The sequence below is a fragment of the Pan troglodytes genome, chromosome 15, assembly GCF_028858775.2.
Source record: "Pan troglodytes isolate AG18354 chromosome 15, NHGRI_mPanTro3-v2.0_pri, whole genome shotgun sequence".
Taxonomy (NCBI): domain Eukaryota; kingdom Metazoa; phylum Chordata; class Mammalia; order Primates; family Hominidae; genus Pan; species Pan troglodytes.
The window spans coordinates 73,599,307-73,617,608 of record NC_072413.2 but is presented as its reverse complement, the minus strand read 5'-3'; the positions used below and the strand labels follow the sequence as shown (position 1 = coordinate 73,617,608).

The following is an 18,302-nucleotide window of genomic DNA, read 5'->3' as shown; positions in this document are numbered from 1 at the left end:
TCCAGTAATCATGAAATTGGACTCTTAACTAAAAGAACTCAGGAAAGCAGTGTGGGTCAATGGACACAACACAGGCTATAGAACTCTAATATCCTGCCTCAGAGTTACTATGGTAAGTTACCTGACCTCTCTATATTACCACCATTTTATCATTGTAAAGGCTTTTGAGAAAATTAGCAAACATAACTAATGTTGTAGAGTTTGGACATGCTTTTCTTCAATACTTAAACATTTCAAAATCTTCTGTTGGGAGTTCTGAGCAAGAGTTCACCAAGAGCTACTACTTGCATTTTACAACATCTAGAGCTGATGTTCACTTATGGGCCCAGAAAGAGAGCCTTATCTCATTTCTCATAGCTGATAGGGACTGAGTAACAAGACCTTAAATGACATTATGGATAGAAGCTAAAACCAGAGTTAGATAATCCCCAAGGAATGACACTAGATAAAAGAGTATATAAGTAAAAGAGAAGAGTATATAGTAAAACAGTATATAACAGTATATAAGTGAAAGAGTACAAAACACAGGTCGAAAGCAGGCTTGCTATTACTTACTCTTGACTTATGACCTCCTCATCCTCTGAGGATGATGCTGTTTCCTCCAGGTCCCGGGCCATCACGATTGGCATTTCCTTTAGGGTTTGTCATGCAGTCAGCAGACGGGGGCCTCAGAGACCTTTCCTAGCAGATTCACTGGATCAAGCAATTTGGATGGCACAGATTCCTGCAAGAAATCAACTTGATTGGATCAATTGACCTGAAACACAATGCAGTTGTCTATTTATTGGTTATTGCTGATAATCTAAGTAATGAAAATGACTATATTCCTAAACAGTGCTCAACCTCTAGAAGTTTACTTTCCATAACATATGGAATGTGCCTCAATATGTGCCTCAATATGCCACAAAAATCAAGATTTTTTTCAAACATACAGTCTGTGCTCTATATATTTGAAGAGCTGTTACTAAGTTTGTTTCTCATTATTTACTAAATCGAATATGCACCAAAAGGATAGACTCTTCACTTTCACTCAGTTTGAGGCAGGTGACTGATTCCCTAAAACATATATTCCTTGCTAGACAAACCTGGCCTGGGTTAAAAATAAATAAATAAAAACTCAAGGTTTAAGACCCTTGCAGGCCGGGCAGGGTGGCTCACGCCCGTAATCCCAGTACTTTGGGAGGCCAAGGCGGGCGGATCACCTGAGGTCGGGAGTTCGAGACCAGCCTGACTAACATGGAGAAACCCCGTCTTTACTAAAAAAAAAAAAAAAAAATACAAAAAATTAGCCGGGTGTGCTGGCTCATGCCTGTAATCCCAGCTACTCGGGAGGCTGAGGGAGGAGAATCGCTTGAACCCGGGAGGCGGAGGTTGCGGTGAGCCAAGATCGCGCCATTGCACTCCAGCCTGGGCAACAAGAGTGAACTCCGTCTCAAAAAAAAAAAAACAAAAAACCCCTGCAAACATTTATTTAGACTCTATGACAAGCACGCTGACAAGATGCCATCATGTTTCCAGTAAAATAAATTCAACAATGAACCGAAAGATGAATATATTCTCTTGAATCAAAGGGCCATATAAATAGGTGGGGGAGGGGAGGAATGCCCTTCCACTCTTAAAAATTATTCTTCCTAAAAATCACAAACTTTGGTACGACTCTCAAATAGACGATAAAATTAGGAAATTTCCAACACTGCATTTCTAACTTAAAATATTTTTTCCAAAGTAAAAAAGTACATGTTCGTTGTGTGTGTCAGAAGAAGAAATAGGAACTACAAATAAAAGAAACATGTTTAAATGACCATAATCCCAAATTACTCAGCGATAATTACTTGCTGTCAATCCTTCTTAACTTTTCCATGCATTCATAAATACGATGAGACTGTAAATAAGACCAAAAAAAAACAGACCCCGATAATGATTAAAGATCTTCGGCGCAATGGGCAATGTCTAACAACTTCAATGGCTTTCTTCAGGGGATTCTCAACGGGATTTCTTGATCTTTCCCAAAATGCTGGGAAGCCCTTTAAGTTTAAACAAACAAAACCTCCAAACGGGAAGGGATGCCAACCTTTCCTAGGCTGCCTGCAGAGCGGGGAGAAACAGGTCTATCGGAAGAAGAGTAGAGATACTCACCTAAGGAGACTCCTCGCCCTAAAGGAACCTGCTTCTCAGCCCCACCCCCAGCTCACCCCAATCCCACGTAGGTCCGCAGATGCTCCCCCCCGGGAAGGACGGGACGACCCCGCAGCCGCGATTCAACGCGGCGCGCCCGGAAGCCAACAGCTACTCCCGGGCTCTGAGCGGGAAGTGCTGCTGCAGGCGCCAGCCCGGACCCGGGAATGCTCCTCCCTAGGGTAGGGAAGCGCGCGGGCGCAGGCGTTTACCTGTCTCATCTTCCCATGGTTCGGGGCGAGCAGGCGTGGACCGCGCTCTGCGCCTACCTCCCTCCTCCTTCCCCAGCAAGGCTCAGGGCAGCCGCCGACGGCTGCTTCCCCGGTTACTACAACAACCAACAAGCAACCGCCCGCTCGGAGCCACTGCGCAGGCGCTCATAACGCTCAGCTGCGGACGCGGGCGAATGTCGTCACCGCCGCGCAGCGCGGGCGCAGAGCCCTGCCCTCCGCTGAAGGGAGTCTTCTTTTTTTTTTTTCCCGCTGTTTTTTTCTCCGCCCCTAAGAGGTTGACTCCAAACCCGGAGTTCCGCTAGGTCCAACAGGAGGGCTTACGGCGTGAGCGGCGTACCTGGGGAGAGGCTTAGGCAGCGGCAACCGCTGATTGGCAGTAAAGGGGTTCACTCCCCATCTCCTGCTCGGGCGAAACCGGGACAGCCAATGAGAGAGAGTACTGACGGAAACGGCCCAATCCTGGAGCAGGGCTGAGGGAGGGGGCGGGGACAAATGGCTCAGGTGGACTCCCGGCTGGAGCTGTCCTGGGGGAGCTTGTTTGCGGCAGCGGCTGCTGCTGCCACTGCTGTGCTGGGGGCCAGGTCGCCAGGTAAGGAGAATATGGGGGAGAAGAGGGATGTAGGTGTCTGTGTTGCTTCTGATTGAGAGGATCCGGAGAGTCTGGAAAAATGGAGGTGGGATGGAAGGAAGATAACTGGAAGGCAACCTTTTGGGGGGAAAAGGTTTCGAGAGGCGATGACAAGGGGGAGCTAGGAAGATGGAGAAGGCTTGGTGAATTCAAGGAACGAAGGAATGGATGAGCGAATGAGCAGCCACTATGAGCCTAGCACTGTACAAAGAGCCTTCACTTTTTGTCATATAATTCTTACAATAGCCCTTCGGGTTGATATTTCTATCTCCATTTTGCAGATGAGGAAACCGAGACTGAGAAGTGTAAATGACTTACCCAGGGTCACACAGCTACTAAAGTGGTAGGGCCAGGATAAGAATCCCTCTCTCCTGATTAAGTTTTAACAGCACACCTATGCTGGGCTGGGCTGGGCTGGGCTGGGCCAGGGCCAGGACAAAATTTGGAAATAGATGTTGTATACACTCTAAGAGGCCCTTAAGCTTTAGGGAAATTAGGTTGAGAAATTGGCAGAGCAACTCAGAAGTGCTCAGGCTCTGTCCTCATCAGCTATCTGTTGGGATTTCTAACAGATAACACTTCTGTGAAATGGAAGGCATACTTGTGCAGAAAAGTGGAGAGGTGCATCCATGCAGCTTTTCTAAACCCCGGAGGAGTCTCCTCTTGAGAGAGGGTGAGAAAATAAAGAGAATGGGTGGATCTTGGCCCAAATGATAATGGCCTGTGATGTCCAGTAGACCCTCAGTCTCTCTGATCTTCGACAGAGACCACCTTTGTGATCCAGCTCTCCCTGAAGGGCTCATCAATTCACCCTTCCTTCTCTAGATCTCTTTATTGCTTGTTTGGGGCGGGGAGTTGACGGGGGGGGGGGGGGGGGGCGGCGGTGTTTCACACTGTCTTGGGCCATTGCTGACTTTAATATCTGTCCCACTGGGTAGCAGAGAACAATACCGAAACTTGTATTGCCAAAGTGACAAAGAAAGCCTGTTAGTTTATTACCACTTCAGGCCCAAGAGGTTAACCTGACAACAGATAAACCGTGGACCAAGAAAATAATAATGAGGATGGGAAAAAGTCGTTCCATTATTAGATTATTTATCTATTTTGGTTTTATTTAAATCAGACTAACTGAAATTACTACTCAACAAGAGTTGAACTAAGCCTTAAAAAAAAAAAAAAAAGGCTGGGTGCTGTAGCTCACACCTGTAATCCCAGCATTCGGGAGGCGAGGCCAAGGTGAGTGGATCAGTTGAGCCCAAGTGGAGAGGTTGAGGTAGGAGGATGACTTAAGCCTTTGATTTCAAGGCTGCAATGAGCCATGACCATGCCACTGCATTCCAGCCTGTGTGACAGAGCAAGACCCTGTCTCAAAAAAATAAATAAATAAATAATAAATTAAAAAACAAAAAGTATGTAATCTAATTGTATTTTCCATACAACTTGAAGACAAAAGTGGATATGGTATGCTTTTCTTTCTCAAAAAATGAGAACTTCATTAAAATAGTCTCAAACAATGAGGTAGCACTGCAGCAGTCCAGCAGACCATGATTCTTATCTCAGCTCTGCCAACTTTGCTGTGTGACCTTAAGAAACTTGTTTAACCTCTCCGTTCCAACCCTCATCTGTAAGATAGAAATATTAATAGTGCCTGCTTACCTCATTGTAAAGATTAAATGGTAATATATGTTAGGTGCTTGGCACAGTTCATGGTGTAAGTGCTCAATGACTGAAACCTATTATTTTCTTGCAACCCAACACCAAGATTGCTGTTTCCTTCGCCATATAATTTTCTTACTAGTCCTAAACTCACACGTTAACTTAAACACGCACAATTTATAAATTTGGAAAAAAGGAAAAGAGGCTTTATCTCTTGCAAAGGGTTACAGCCACCCAACAGGGAAGAGTGCCTCCCACCAAGACCAGAGACAGTTACTTTGGAGGAGAAGGGTTTGGGGTAGAGCTTCATGCTGAACAGGTTTGCTAAACATACACATTCAACAGGTTACAGGAGGAGCTGTGAATATTCCTCAAGGTGGTCCTGACACATGCATATTGAGCAAACATGTGTAACCACATATGAACCCTGTTCACTTTGGAGTGGAGACCTAACATTTAAGTCTATCACACCTAGGCTCTATACGTCAAAAAGTCTTTTCAGGACACCAAGACACTCAAATGTGTGATCTTGCTGAACTGGCCAGGAGCAGTCCACGGTTGGTGGTCTTATCTGGAGAAAATTACTGAAATCAGTCTCTTGTCCAATCAAAGCTGTAGTTACAACTGGTGGAACAGGGGTCAGGTAGTCAGCCTCTGTGAGCTGGATGAGCTGCAATTGTTTTAATATTGCTTATCTCAAGGCCAGTGTTCATCTAGCTGCTGGAGAAAAAAAAAACCTTGTGGCAGAATATAAGTTTTATTCTTTAAATGTAGGAGTGTGTAACTTAACCCTTGCCTGGCATGGCCTTAGGTCTTGTTTATAATTTGGTAACTTATTGCACAAAGAATCTGTTGTGTCATTCTTATGATCTCTATTTTAACTTTAATGCTGGTAAGTTGCTGTCTCTAAACCTGAAAACACAACAAATATAACAGGGCATGTCAGACCTCCCATCTTGTCATGGCCAGGAGCTCAGTTTTAGGATTTTTCTGGGGTCCCCTAGGCCAAGAGGGGCTCTGTTCAGTCCGTGATGGGCTTAGGATTTTATTTTGAGTTGACACACAGCAGTTTATTTTTAACTTTTAGATTGTTCTTCTAGTTTATGGAGCATGGTATACCTGAGAACCAGAGTCCAGAAAACCTAGGGATGTGAATAGTGACCTCACACCATAAGTCCTACTCAAATTTATAAAGTTCCATACACTTGGAAGAATCCATCATCAATAGCCAGGCAGGTGTCTGTGAGTATAGTTATAATCGCCTTTGAGCTATTTGCATTACGAAGGAATGGCATGAAAACATGAAGGTATAGAAGTAAAGATAGAGGACTGATTCCAACCCAGAAAAAGGAGTTCTGATTTAGGGTAATATTTTGGAGAAATTGCTTAGACAAGGATAAGTACTGTGCCACTTATTGCAAAGTATACTGTTCATTCACCACTATTAGTGTGACTGAATATCTTTTTTTGGCCTGCTTCGTTCTTCCTCCCTTCCTGCTTATGGTTAACATAGACTGGCCCTCATTGTCTCATGTCCTCTGTCTTTGTTTCCAAGGCAAAAAGCCCTCCCACGTTTGAGGGGAGTCATGAGCCGTTTCCTGAATGTGTTAAGAAGTTGGCTGGTTATGGTGTCCATCATAGCCATGGGGAACACGCTGCAGAGCTTCCGAGACCACACTTTTCTCTATGAAAAGCTCTACACTGGCAAGCCAAACCTTGGTAAGAAATCAAAGAATTTCTGCATCCTTTATAGGACTTATAGGACTGGCCCTATGCTGTGGTTCCCAAACCAGGCTGTACATCAGAGTAACCTAGGAAACTTCAACAAACACAGGTACCCATTTCCCTCACCAAACCTATTTATTGAACCTGGGTGGAGCTCAGGAATCCAGTTGCTAAAAAACTTCCCAGATGATTCTGATGCTGCCTTAGCTAGCCTTTGGCAGCTACTGGAGTAATAGACTTTGTGGTGAGCACTTGACCCTTTTCCCCCCAAGCTTCTCTGAATACTTTTCATTCATTTTACACTGCCCTGGGCAATTCATGTATTTTAAAAAAAAAAAAAAAAAGCATTATAAGGGCAAGTGAGGAAATAGACTTACTTGGTGACTCTGTGATGCCTGACAAGAAAGCCATAAAGAAGCTTTACATATATCTCAAAGCCCTCTTCAGAATCAGGTTTACATGATTCTGGGGCTTACATGACTCATATTCCATGTTACAGATGGAGAGTTATTAATTCAAGGTCTTCCGTGACATAGTCCCTGAGAAGATATTTAAAATCCCTTCAAGTTGGTCTCCCAAAATGAAACTTAAGAAGGCCCATGGCAGCCTTTCCTGGCTTCCTGAGCCTCTCTACTGAGAGTGTCCATTTCAGCTTGCACTTCATCACGCTGATGTGTGGGGTAGTTTAAGCTGCAGCACTGTTTCACAGCAGATGACAATTCTGTGTCACATTTATAGCTAACCCAGATTCAGGCTCTGACCTAGCTCGTTTTTCTGCAGTGTCTGAGTATAAAATGAAATTAAGTAGGCTAAGGCTCATTTTAAGAAAGCTCAAATATAATAAGAGTAAAGAACCTGGGAAAGTGAGCAGAATAATTCCATCTTTTCACCTTCAAATGCTGCCCTCAGGTGGTCATGGAACCCTATATAGATTCACACGTTTTTAGAGGTCATCTGGTCTAGCCCTTTGAGTTTAAAGTTGAGGCAAAGAGGTCCAGAGGTCATGTGACTTAAAGGCATATAGCTGAGCAGAACTTTATGTGTGTGTGTGTGTTCAGCCAGCACGGAAGCTGAGGCTGCCATCTCCCTTGTGATCTAGGGGCCTTCATGTTACTCTTCTGAAAGTAGCAGTGCTCTAAAGTGTCCCACAGAATTTCACCTCATACCTAATCTGGTTAGGGCTGGTTGAGTACTCTTAACTAGAGAAACGTCCTTAGTCTTCTCATTATCAAATTGGTTTATAAAGAATATAGCTATCCAGGGCTAATGCTAGCTATTTGGTTGGCATATGGAATTTTTTCTCACTACCATCTAATGGTCTTCAGTATTGTGAATTTGGGAGAGCTGTCTGGTTTTCCAAAGGCTGGAAAAATCCTTAAAGCCCAAGTAAACATTAGTAGACTTTTCAGTTGTCAATTTTGTCCCTTAAAATTTATCTTACTCAGCAGGTAGTAGACCAGCAAAGGAAGTATCTTTGCTTTCACTGTTTTGGCATCCCCAAGCCACTGGATGCCTTAGCTCAATGGCTTTGCATTTAAATTACCCAAACAGGGAGTTTCTAGAAAATACTTATGCCTGGGGCCCTCCTCCAGAGAATACGATATAGTTGGTCTGGTACCCAGGCCTTGTAATTTTATAAAACTACCTCAGTTGATTGTAATAAATGCCCAAAGTCAAGAACCACTGTTATGGTGGAATATGACCCATACTTTCAGGACAAGATATTTAATACAGCAATGTCAGAACAAAGCTACCAAGAGCAGGATGCCCCCAGCAAACACCAAAGAAACAGTGCTTTGTCCCACTGCCATGCACACAGGAAACCAACCTGGTATTGGTTCATCCAACAGCATAGATCTGGATGCAGGAAGAGACCCAGGCACTCACATATCTTAAAGACCATATATGGGCATCTAAATTGGTCCCCAGTATCTCTGAGTTCTCTCCTGGATCAGCCTTGAAAGTCTGCTGGCCTCCTGGGCATCTTGCATTTCCAGATCAGTCTCTACAACATTCCCCAAAACCTGTCCTGATCCAGACCCTCTAGGCTTCCAGGACAAAAGGGGTAAATTACTATATCTAGGAGTTATTTGCCTAACTGGGCTCTTTGTGGGTTTCCACTCTTGGAACTTCCCTTTCAACTGTAGACATTTGAAGAGAATCTGAGAAGTTCTCATTCTGGAATTCCTTCTAGTTCCCATGTTGCCACTAGGACCTCCATCCTGCCCAGCCACAGAGAGGTCAGGTCCAGCTCCGTATCTCCCATGAACCACCAGTGAAATAGGAGGAGTTTAGAAGGAACCTCAAGTCTCCCCTTCTGAACACTCTTGCTTTTTTCTGCTACACAGTGAATGGCCTCCAAGCTCGGACCTTTGGGATCTGGACGCTGCTCTCATCAGTGATTCGCTGCCTCTGTGCCATTGACATTCACAACAAGACGTATGTAAGGGAAGGAAGAGCTTTAGCATCCTTTTGTTGGAAATCAGATGCGAGGCATACCTGTTACCTTGAGTAATGGGAACTGTTAATCATTTTAATGCATTAGCTTAGAATGTGAATAATAAAAGACTCACAGGTTACATTCCCTCCAAGCCTAGAAAACATAGTAGACCTAACAGGTCTTCATTAAAGTCTGAAAATTCTTTGGAACTGACATAGCAAACTGGCAGGCCATTATCCAGTGGCCTGCATCATGCCCCTCCACTTCTTTATGAAAGAATCAGCCCTTCTTCTACTAAAGAAATAGAGTGGTATGCTCTTTTTAGAGTAGCCACCCACACATACCTTTCTCACATTCCTCCTTAAGAAGCAGGAATGAACAGAAATCACAATCCATGAAAAAAGAGGAACCCACAAGTAAACCGTTGTATGTGTATGCAGCGTCAGCAGGTGAGGGTGAAAGAGAAGCTAGGGCTCCTGAATTCAACCTGTCTTGGGTACTCAAACAGACCAGGGTGGAACAATTGCAGTCAATCAGAAGCCATAACCAGTTCTGGCCACTGGAGGGGGCTCGAGCTTTCTTCCCAGCGAGAGTCATCATCACACTCTAGGTGGAAACAGTTTGTTCAGGTCACCGAGGGAGGCTATCTGAATGCCAGCTTCATATTAAAATGTTTTTCTGTCTTATCCAGGCTCTTGGCATCTGGGGAAAACAGGAGGCGATAATATTTATTGAGCCCCTCTTATTATGCTGAGCTTTTCTCTACGTGATCTTGATTAAGTCTTTTCTTAGCAGCCCTGGAGGTCATGATTTTCATTCCTGATTTTTGCACATCTAAATATTAGAGATACAGTTAGTTTAAAGAAAGACTGACTCAAGTGAGATTTGAAGCAGGGCTATTAGCCGTTTGATCTCTTCAACCTTATTATTTTTTTTTTTTAATTTTTTTTCAAACTTGAACCTGCAGTTTACTTGTCCTAGAATGACACATACTTTTGGAAGCAGTGTGTTTAGTTCTGGGCCCAGTTCTGTTGGTAACTAGCTTTGCAGTAGCAAGTCCATTATTCACCTTCCTTGCACCTTGGCCTCTTCATCCATAAAATGAGAATAGATATCTGTTCTACCTCTCAGGGTGACTAAGAGGAAGGGAGGATTGAACAATCATTTTAAAGACCTGTACCACGATGAAGAATTGCTGATGAGTATGAGGGATATATCTTTTGATTGTTGTGCTTTTGAAGTAAGCGAAGACAACCCAGACTTATCTCTTTTTTTTTTTTTTTTTTTTTTTTTGGAGACAGTCTTGCTCTGTCACCCAAGCTGGAGTACAGTGGCACAATCTCAGCTCCCTGCAACCTCCGCCTCTGCCTCCGCCTCCTGGGTTCAAGCCATTCTCCTGCCTCAGCCTCCCCAGTAGCTGGGATTACAGGCGCACACCACCATGCCCCTCTAATTTTTGTATTTTTAGTAGAGACAGGTTCTCACCATGTTGGCCAGGCTGGTCTCGAACTCCTGACCTCGTGATCCACCCACCTTGGCCTCCCAAGGTGCTGGGATTACAGGCTTGAGCCACTGTGCCCGGCCTGACCCAGACTTATCTTTACCTCAGTTGCCATTTACTTTCACCTCTCCCACACAGGACAGCTGCAAACGCTGACTCCTGTTTCTAGACCTTTCTAGCCTAGGACTTTGATCGATGCACTTCTGATGTGCATTCTGATCCTATTCCCTCCCTAACTAGAGACTGAAAGTCAACACACATACATATTGTTTCCACAATGGGCCAGGCACAGGTGGCTTCCGCCTGTAATCCCAGCACTTTGGGAGGCCAAGGTGGGCAAATCACTTGAGATCAGGAGTTTGAGACCAGCTTGGCCAACATGGCGAAACCCCATCTCTACTAAAAATACAAAAATTAGCTGGGCGTGGTGGTGTGCACCTGTAGTCCCAGCTACTCCAGGAGGCTGAGGCAGGAGAATCACTTGACCCAAGAGGCGGAGGTTGCAGTGAGCCAAGATTGTGCCACTGCACTCCAGCCTGAGAGACAGAGCAACAGTCTGTCTCAAAAAAAAAAAAAAGGTGTAAAAATATGCACAGGAGAGATACAAATCAAATGTAAGATACCAGTTACTTGTGGGGATGAGGGAGAACAGACTTAGAGCAGGATAAGGATACACAGGATGATTTAACTCTTCTCTGTAAGTTTTTATTAGAACAGTCTGAAACAGAATGTCAAGATGTTAAGATCTGAGGGAGCTGGGTGTTGGTTGCATTGGTGTTCATTATAGTGTTCAGTACTTTTTTTGTATGTTTGAAGTATTTCATAATTTAAAAAAATTTTATACTAAAAAGATATCAGCAAACAAAGTGGTCAGTCACCTAGTAGCCTGTCTCTTCTCTACCTTATAGTCAAAGCTGAAAGATAAGTTCTCTTCCCATGAGGTTGTCACCATGTCCTCAATGTGACTACTTTTCTAGGCTAAGGCACAAAGTAACCAACGTTTATTGCAAGAGCATCTAAAAGCCCCAGAGGTGTCCTTGCTCCTTACTCCCCATGAGGCCGTTCGTTCTGTGGCATCCATCTTATAAACACCGACAAGTGCATGGCCAGATGCCTGCCAGGTGGGACTAGACTGCAGAGTCAACCAATTTGGATAAACAGAATATGTAAGCGTGCTGGATCCAAAGTTGTCTACACTGCCTGTGATTGTCATCATTCAGGCTCTGCTTTGCTATAGCTGAGTTCACCACTTTGCTGAGACTTGGACATTCATTCTGGATGCCTGAACCATTCTCCTCTCAGTTTAGCAGTTGAAACCTTCAGTTTTGCCCTAGATGAGAATATTATTGTGATCAAATAACCAGCTCTTCCTCAGGAACAAGTGTCCTTTCTTTTAAGTCTTAATGACATCCTGGGTTCTTATTTGTCTGTATGAAGTCTGATACTTTTCCTCTGTTATGAACAAACAGTAACTTTGGTTCCCATTTCTGTCTGCTTCCTTGTAGGCTTTATCACATCACACTCTGGACCTTCCTCCTTGCCCTGGGGCATTTCCTCTCTGAGTTGTTTGTCTATGGAACTGCAGCTCCCACGATTGGCGTCCTGGCACCCCTGATGGTGGCAAGTAAGCATCCAACCACCCTAGACCTCCTACAGGAGCTGTGCCAGCTCTAGAGCTAGTACAGAGGGTGGACACAGGAGAGAGAGAGAAGAAAGGTGCCGTATGTATGTTAGTCACTAGTCTTTCCTCTGTATTTAAGGTTTCTCCATCCTGGGTATGCTGGTCGGGCTCCGGTACCTAGAAGTAGAACCAGTATCCAGACAGAAGAAGAGAAACTGAGGCCAGCATTACCACCTCCAGGACTTTCTCGTCTTCCACCTTGGCCATCTTCTTCCTTCGTCGTCTCTCCTCTTTAATTTCTTTTCTATTCCATCATCCGCCTTTTTATTCACTTTTAGCCTCTTTTTTTTTTTAATTTTTAAAATTTAAAGATATGCATACTGAAAAGTATATAACATGTACGTACAATTTAAAGAATAATTTTAAAGTGAATACTATGTAACTCCATCCAAGTCAAGAAATTGCCAGCTTCTCGGAAGCCCACTGTGTCTCCTTCCCCTACCTGCAACCTCTTCCAGGCTCCCTTTTCCAGCCTTCCCCTTTTTTTCCCTTTTATTTTCATGCCTTGATTTGACTTGTGTGGTGGGAACATGTGAACTATGAAACTTAAACCTGCTGCCCACCCAGAGCAGCTGTGACCAAGGGCTGCCTCAAGGGGTTGTCCACGCAGGTTGGGCTCCTCTCTGCTGCTGGACCCAAGACTCTGAACCTTCCAAGGGACAGGCAGTTCTTCTAAGAAGGGCTCCCCTGTGTGTGAGCAAGACCACAGCTCTCCTTCTATCTACAGATGCATGAGGGTTGGAAGAGTCTGGGCTGTTTTTAGACCTTCAGGTCAGCTGTATTTGTGTAACAACTTTTGTAATAAATAGAAAAACCCTCTGCTCTGATCAGTTCTTGTACTTTGACCTCTGCTAAGACAAGAGCATGGCTGCCTCCTCTGAGCCCTAGGAGAATCACAGCTTTATGCCTGATTGAATACACCATAGTGAGTAGGACAGCTCATGACACAGGTCAGCCTGGCTGCCTCCAGCTCCTTACTGTCATTTGCTCATTCCTCTTGTATTCTTGAAGTCAAATCTTCTTCTTTCCCCACCTTCAAGAGTCTGCGTTCACAACTAAACACTAAGTGCCCTTTCTTGTTTCCTCCTAAAGAAGAAACAGATTCTTGAGAGAGCAGAGACAAAAAAATAGAACTAGGCAGCATAGATGAAACAACTGCATGACATGGGAAGAAGACAACTAAACCCCGAGGAGAATGCACTGGAATGGACAGTTGCTCTTAAACCCTACCCAGAGGGCCCCCCCAAGCTGGACCCTCATACACAGTATGTGTATCCAAAAGGCCATTGCTATTTCAGCAAATATTTGTTGAGTACTTCTCCATGCCAGACGCTTGGGAAAGAGAAATGAACGACACAGGCAATGCCCCTGCCCTGTGGGCCTTATATTGTAGTCAAGGTAACAGAATCAACAAGCCAACACAAAAATAAAGAACTTCAAATAGGGATAAGAACTCTAACAAACACAAGGTATTTTGGTCAAGAAGGAATGTGGGGTGGGCAGTGGGGAACGTAACTTAAATTAGATCATCAGAAAGTCCTCCCTGAGGAGATGGGATTTTTTTGTTTTTTAGAGACAGGGTTTCACTCTGTCACCCAGGCTGGAGTGCAGTGGCACAATCACACCTCACTGCAGCCTCAACTTCCTGGGCTCAAGTGATCCTCCTGCATCAGCTTCCCAAGTAGCTGGGACTACAAGTGTGTACCACCACATCCAGCTAACATTTTTGGGGGTGGGAAGAGATGGGGTCTTACTATGTTGTCCAGGCTAAGAGGTGGGATTTGAGCTGAGACTTGAATGCCCAGGAGTTAAATGTCTTAAGATATGGAGCAGGCCGTTAGAAAGGAGGGAGCAGCAACTGGAAGGTAGAATAGTCTTATTCAAGGAATAAGAACTATGTAATCACAGCATGGTGAAGAGTTAGGAGGTGAAAGAAAAGGTCAGAAAAGGAGGCAAGGGGCTTATAAGGGTGTGATAAGAAGCTTGATGTTTACACTTAAATACATTGGGAATTTGCTTATCAGTTAAGTCTCTTTAGGTGAAAGGACAAAATCTACCTTAAACTAGCTTAAACAATAAAGATAGCTGGCTCATATAACTGAAAAATTACAAGATTAGCTTCAGGACGGGTTTGATCAAGACTCCAGCTCCATTTCTTTACGATTCTTTCAGCACTACCTACGTGTGCTGGCATCCTCAGGCTGACTTCTTTTATGGTACCAAAGTTGGTTGCAGAAATTCCAGGCCTCATATGCCCAGAACACTGTATCTAGAAAAATATCTCAATGGTAAGAACTATCTTGTCTTTACTTGCCAGCTATATTGTTAGGAGGCAGTAAAAAAGCAGTGATGACAGTTACTGTTTGAACACAGATCCACATGAAGACCTTATGAAAGGAGTGAATGAAAACATTGGATGATTTAGGTCCTCTGAGCATGTGTCATGGAAATGTGGTTCCCTGGCCGGGTGTGGTGGCTCACGCCTGTAATCCCAGCACTTTTGGGAAGCTGAGGCGGGCAGATCATGAGGTCAAAAGATCGAGACCATCCTGGCCAACATGGTGAAACCCCATCTCTACTAAAAGTACAAAAATTAGCTGGGCGTGGTGGCGTGTGCCTGTAGTCCCAGCTACTTGGGAGGCTGAGACAGGAGAATTGCTTGAACCAGGAAGGCGGAGGTTGCAGTGAGCCGAGATCGCGCCACTGCACTCCAGCCTGGCGACAGAAAAAGACACCATCTCAAAAAAAAAAAAAAAAAAAAAAAAAAAAGTGATTCCAGATTAGTAAAGGCAGGGTCCCAAAGGATCTAAAGAGATGTATAGTTAGAGTATTTAGCAGACACTGTGGATATTAGATTTCTTAACAGCCCAGGCTTGGGTCCCTTCCTAGATTATTTAAAATAGACTCATAATATTGTTCCTCCCCAGCTAAGAATTGCTATAAATACGATTCTAGAATACCACAGGCACAGTACAACTCTCTATGGAAAGAATGTACAGAACACAGATAGTAGCAGCAAATTCAAGTAACATGCACAAGGTGATCACAACTGGGGAGGGATGAGTAACAGGACGTTGGACAGTTAGGAAGAAAAATGGTAACGCAAGACTGCAGCTGCTGGGACTGAGCCATGGGCCCCAGCCACAGCAAGCTGGTGCATGGCTGAGGTAATCAGAGAACAAACATTTCAACCACCCTTTGAGGCAGAGCCAGAAACAACAGTGGACTCTCTCATCAGCAGTCACTCACATTCCAGCGCGTACACAGCATGGAAAGAGGTCAGGGTCACGTGCTGGATGTTGAGTTGCAGTCCCTCCATGTAGGCAAACAGTAACCTTTACAGCCTTGTCTTTAAAAAATATCCCTCCCAGATGGTAAGGTCTGGCAACAGTGAGATGCTCCTGTGGAAGACCACAGTTGCTGCTTCTCTAGCCTCACACTCCCCCGCCCCAGCCCAGCCCTTCCCCACACCTAAGACAGGAGCCTCAGGAATGTGTGACAGTCTTGCAGGGACTTCTAAGAGCCATCTCTGCCCCACTGAATGATAAGGCAGACCACTGTCTGAGAAGTTTTTATTGCCTCGAAATGTCAGATCTTACAAATAGAAAACACAAATTATGTTTTTAAAATAAAGCAATAGGTTTGGTAAACATTTTGTTAATACCTTTTGAAGGGTTGATGAGTAAACATCTTTCTCTTTATCAAAAAGTAAAGCACACCCTCACCTCTCTTCCACACTGACTCACTACTTCTGCCGAAAACGTGGACTTCTTTCTTCTATTACATACAGCATGTTCCTTGCATCCATTGCTCGAATCTGTACAAACACACACACACACACACACATGCAGACACACACAAACCTGGCTCCTCTCAGGCAGTGGGCCAAGCACCACAGTATTGCAGCCAGCACAGGCTGCCCTGATATGCTGAGGCCAGGGCAGTGGCTGGAGCAAGACAGCACAGTGGTCACGATCACAGTTGCCCAATGCATAGGAAAAATTACCAAAACCTCATTTTTAGGAGATATTACCAAAGCCCACGAGTACAGCCAAACAGCAGGCTAGATGGGAAAGATCAGCTTGAGGTGGTTTAAAGGGAATCCCTTTAAGTTTAGAATATCTGATAAAGATTATCGCTCAAAGCAGGTGAGGAGAGGGGTTGGTGGTGCAAATACTGTCCCCAGCAGAGGTGAGATAAGCTTTTAATTCTAACAGACTCAATTCCCATTTCAAGGGGCACCTTTCCTTCTACCCCTTCCCTCTTATCTCTCAGAAGCACCTTTGGATTTTCAGAGTGGAATGAATCAAGATTAGTTTTCAGCAAAGGTTAGAGTAAGTTGACGGGGATTACCCTGCCTTGGAATAAAACAAGCACTTGGGCTGATGGCTGAGATTCCCAATGCAACATCAAGATAAAGGCATCAGAGGTGACTGTGACACACAGAAGTCCCTGGGGAAGTACTTCTGTAAAAAAGAACCTTCCCATTCCCAACTCAAGCTACCCGAGTTCCCAAATATGGGCTTCCACAAGTATACTCAGAAGGTAGCCCCCGGCACGATCACACCTAGGTAGGTAGCCCTCCTGAGTAGGTATCTCTGTCATGGCCACAACAAAGTCTTTTGTCAAGTTTATTATGGTTGGTTTGCTCAGCTCTTAGGAAAGAGGGTTTGGAGACAGACCCATTAGGCCAGGAAAATTTAGGCCCACAAGTCCCGGTGGAGCTGTTCCGATGGAGTTGTTCTAATGGTGCTTCCTCTCCTGCAGAACTTGAGCAATCAGTCCGATGACCCAGGAGATGACCCCGGCAGAGCAGCTTGCCACTTATTAGAACTGGGCTTCATGAGAGGCTCTTAGGACACTGGAAATTTCAAGTTAATATCCTGAATAGGCTTTCTTCCTGTGAAAATTTTGCAGGCATTGTCCATGATGGATGGAAGAAAAGAGGGAAGGCAAGAGACCAAGCTAGGATTGACTCCAATATTCTCTGCCACCCTGTCCCAACACCAACTCCCATAACCTAAAAGGGGGTGGAGGTGGGAATCAAATTTGCATTTGGTGATAGGTGCAATTTTCTCCAACTAAATCATCCAAGCTCTTACGTGGGTTCTAGGAGGAATAGGCCATCCATGCCACAAATAGTCCCACTGATTCCCTCCAAAAACATCTCTAGCGAAGCCCTTTGTGCTGGCAGTGAGAGCTGTGCTGAAGGAAAAGGTGGGGTGTTCGTGTTCCCTGAGTTGTCACCACCTTCCTCTCAGAGATGATCCTCTGACACAGCAGTGGGCACTTTGCTGGTGTTGCTCTCCTCCTCCTCTTGGAGTTTCTATAAAGCAAAACGAACAGGCAGTGCTGTGGGTAAAGGCACAGCACTCCACCCTGGCTGGAGCAGCGGCCTGGCCATGACTAATCAGTGGGGAATACAAGAGCCGGGGGCCACTCAACATCCCAGAGAGCCAAGAAAGAGAACAAGAAAAGAAGCAACCAGCCCCTGCCATAAATGCACCCACAAACACACACCACCCAACATCATGAGGTCATCAGAGGGAAAAAGGGGCAAGCTTTCTATGATGCCAAGGCCACCACAAATGATCCAGCTCCGAGTGCCACTCTTTGAGGCTCACTCTCGGGACTGAAACAGAAGCAAAGCCCCTTTTCCCTCCACATTCTGACAGCTGAAAACTCACCTCAACTAACCATCAAATCACTGTCCAAGGTGCCAGGTCTGCGATTCCCTTGGAATTTCCAACAACCCCCACTTGGAGGCAGCCCCAGGATGAGGAATACTTTTTTTTTTTTTTTTTTTTGAGATGGAGTCTCACTTTGCTGCCCAGGCTGGAGTGCAATGGCGCGATCTCGGCTCACTGCAAACTCCGCCTCCCAGGTTCAAGTGATTCTCCTGCCTCAGCCTCCCAAGTAGCTGGGATTATAGGTGCCCACCACCATGCCCAGTTAATTTTTGTATTTTTAGTACAAACAGGTTTTCACCATGTTGGCCAGGCTGGTCTCGAACTCCCGACCTCAGGTGACCCACTCACCTTGGCCTCCCAAAGTGCTGGGATTACAGGCGTGACCCACCGCGCCCAGCTGAGGAATACTATCATAATGAACATGCAGTAGATGCCAAAGCAGCATGCATAATTGCATATGTAAGCTCAATGGCTTTAGCTTTCTAGGGGAGGGATGGCACAGGATTCATTTACAGGAAAGTCTTCTAAGTCACACTTTTTAGGTGAGTTTGGAATTAAACAAGGCCTGGAAAT

General features: G+C 44.9%; 3 protein-coding genes across 61 annotated transcripts in view; 1 reads left to right on the top strand and 2 right to left on the bottom strand.

Annotated features, from left to right (window-relative positions):
* Positions 1–2,769, bottom strand: part of TTLL5 (tubulin tyrosine ligase like 5) — a 297,856-nt gene extending 295,087 nt beyond the window's left edge. For 21 of the 50 annotated variants that reach the window (XM_063793739.1, XM_063793738.1, XM_016926454.4 and 18 more), the window contains exons 1-2: positions 2,388–2,524; positions 556–724 (exon numbers count right to left, since the gene is read on the bottom strand). In XM_063793739.1, coding sequence (XP_063649809.1) covers positions 556–629 — 74 coding nt within the window. In that variant the 5' untranslated portion in view covers positions 630–724; positions 2,388–2,524. Of the gene's footprint in view, positions 1–555; positions 725–2,387 lie in introns of all 50 variants that reach the window. The other 29 variants (XM_063793747.1, XM_054666149.2, XM_063793749.1 and 26 more) reach the window with 8 other exon arrangements.
* Positions 2,770–2,865: 96 nt separating this feature from the next.
* Positions 2,866–12,866, top strand: ERG28 (ergosterol biosynthesis 28 homolog). The gene is made up of 5 exons (XM_510078.6): positions 2,866–2,997; positions 6,248–6,411; positions 8,766–8,856; positions 11,864–11,982; positions 12,119–12,866. The coding sequence occupies exons 2-5, from the start codon at positions 6,279–6,281 to the stop codon at positions 12,196–12,198; spliced, it is 423 nt and encodes a 140-aa protein (XP_510078.2). The 5' UTR covers positions 2,866–2,997; positions 6,248–6,278; the 3' UTR covers positions 12,199–12,866.
* The window catches only part of FLVCR2 (FLVCR heme transporter 2), a 77,511-nt gene continuing 68,597 nt past the window's right edge, over positions 9,389–18,302 (bottom strand). For 6 of the 10 annotated variants that reach the window (XR_674184.5, XM_063793774.1, XM_510077.6 and 3 more), the window contains one exon: positions 16,657–17,365. Coding sequence is in view for 6 of the 10 variants with exons in the window: in XM_063793774.1 (XP_063649844.1) it covers positions 17,297–17,365 (69 nt within the window). In the remaining 4 variants the exon portion in view is untranslated. Of the gene's footprint in view, positions 9,560–16,656; positions 17,366–18,302 lie in introns of those variants that run through there. The other 4 variants (XR_010151237.1, XR_010151236.1, XR_674182.5 and 1 more) reach the window with 2 other exon arrangements.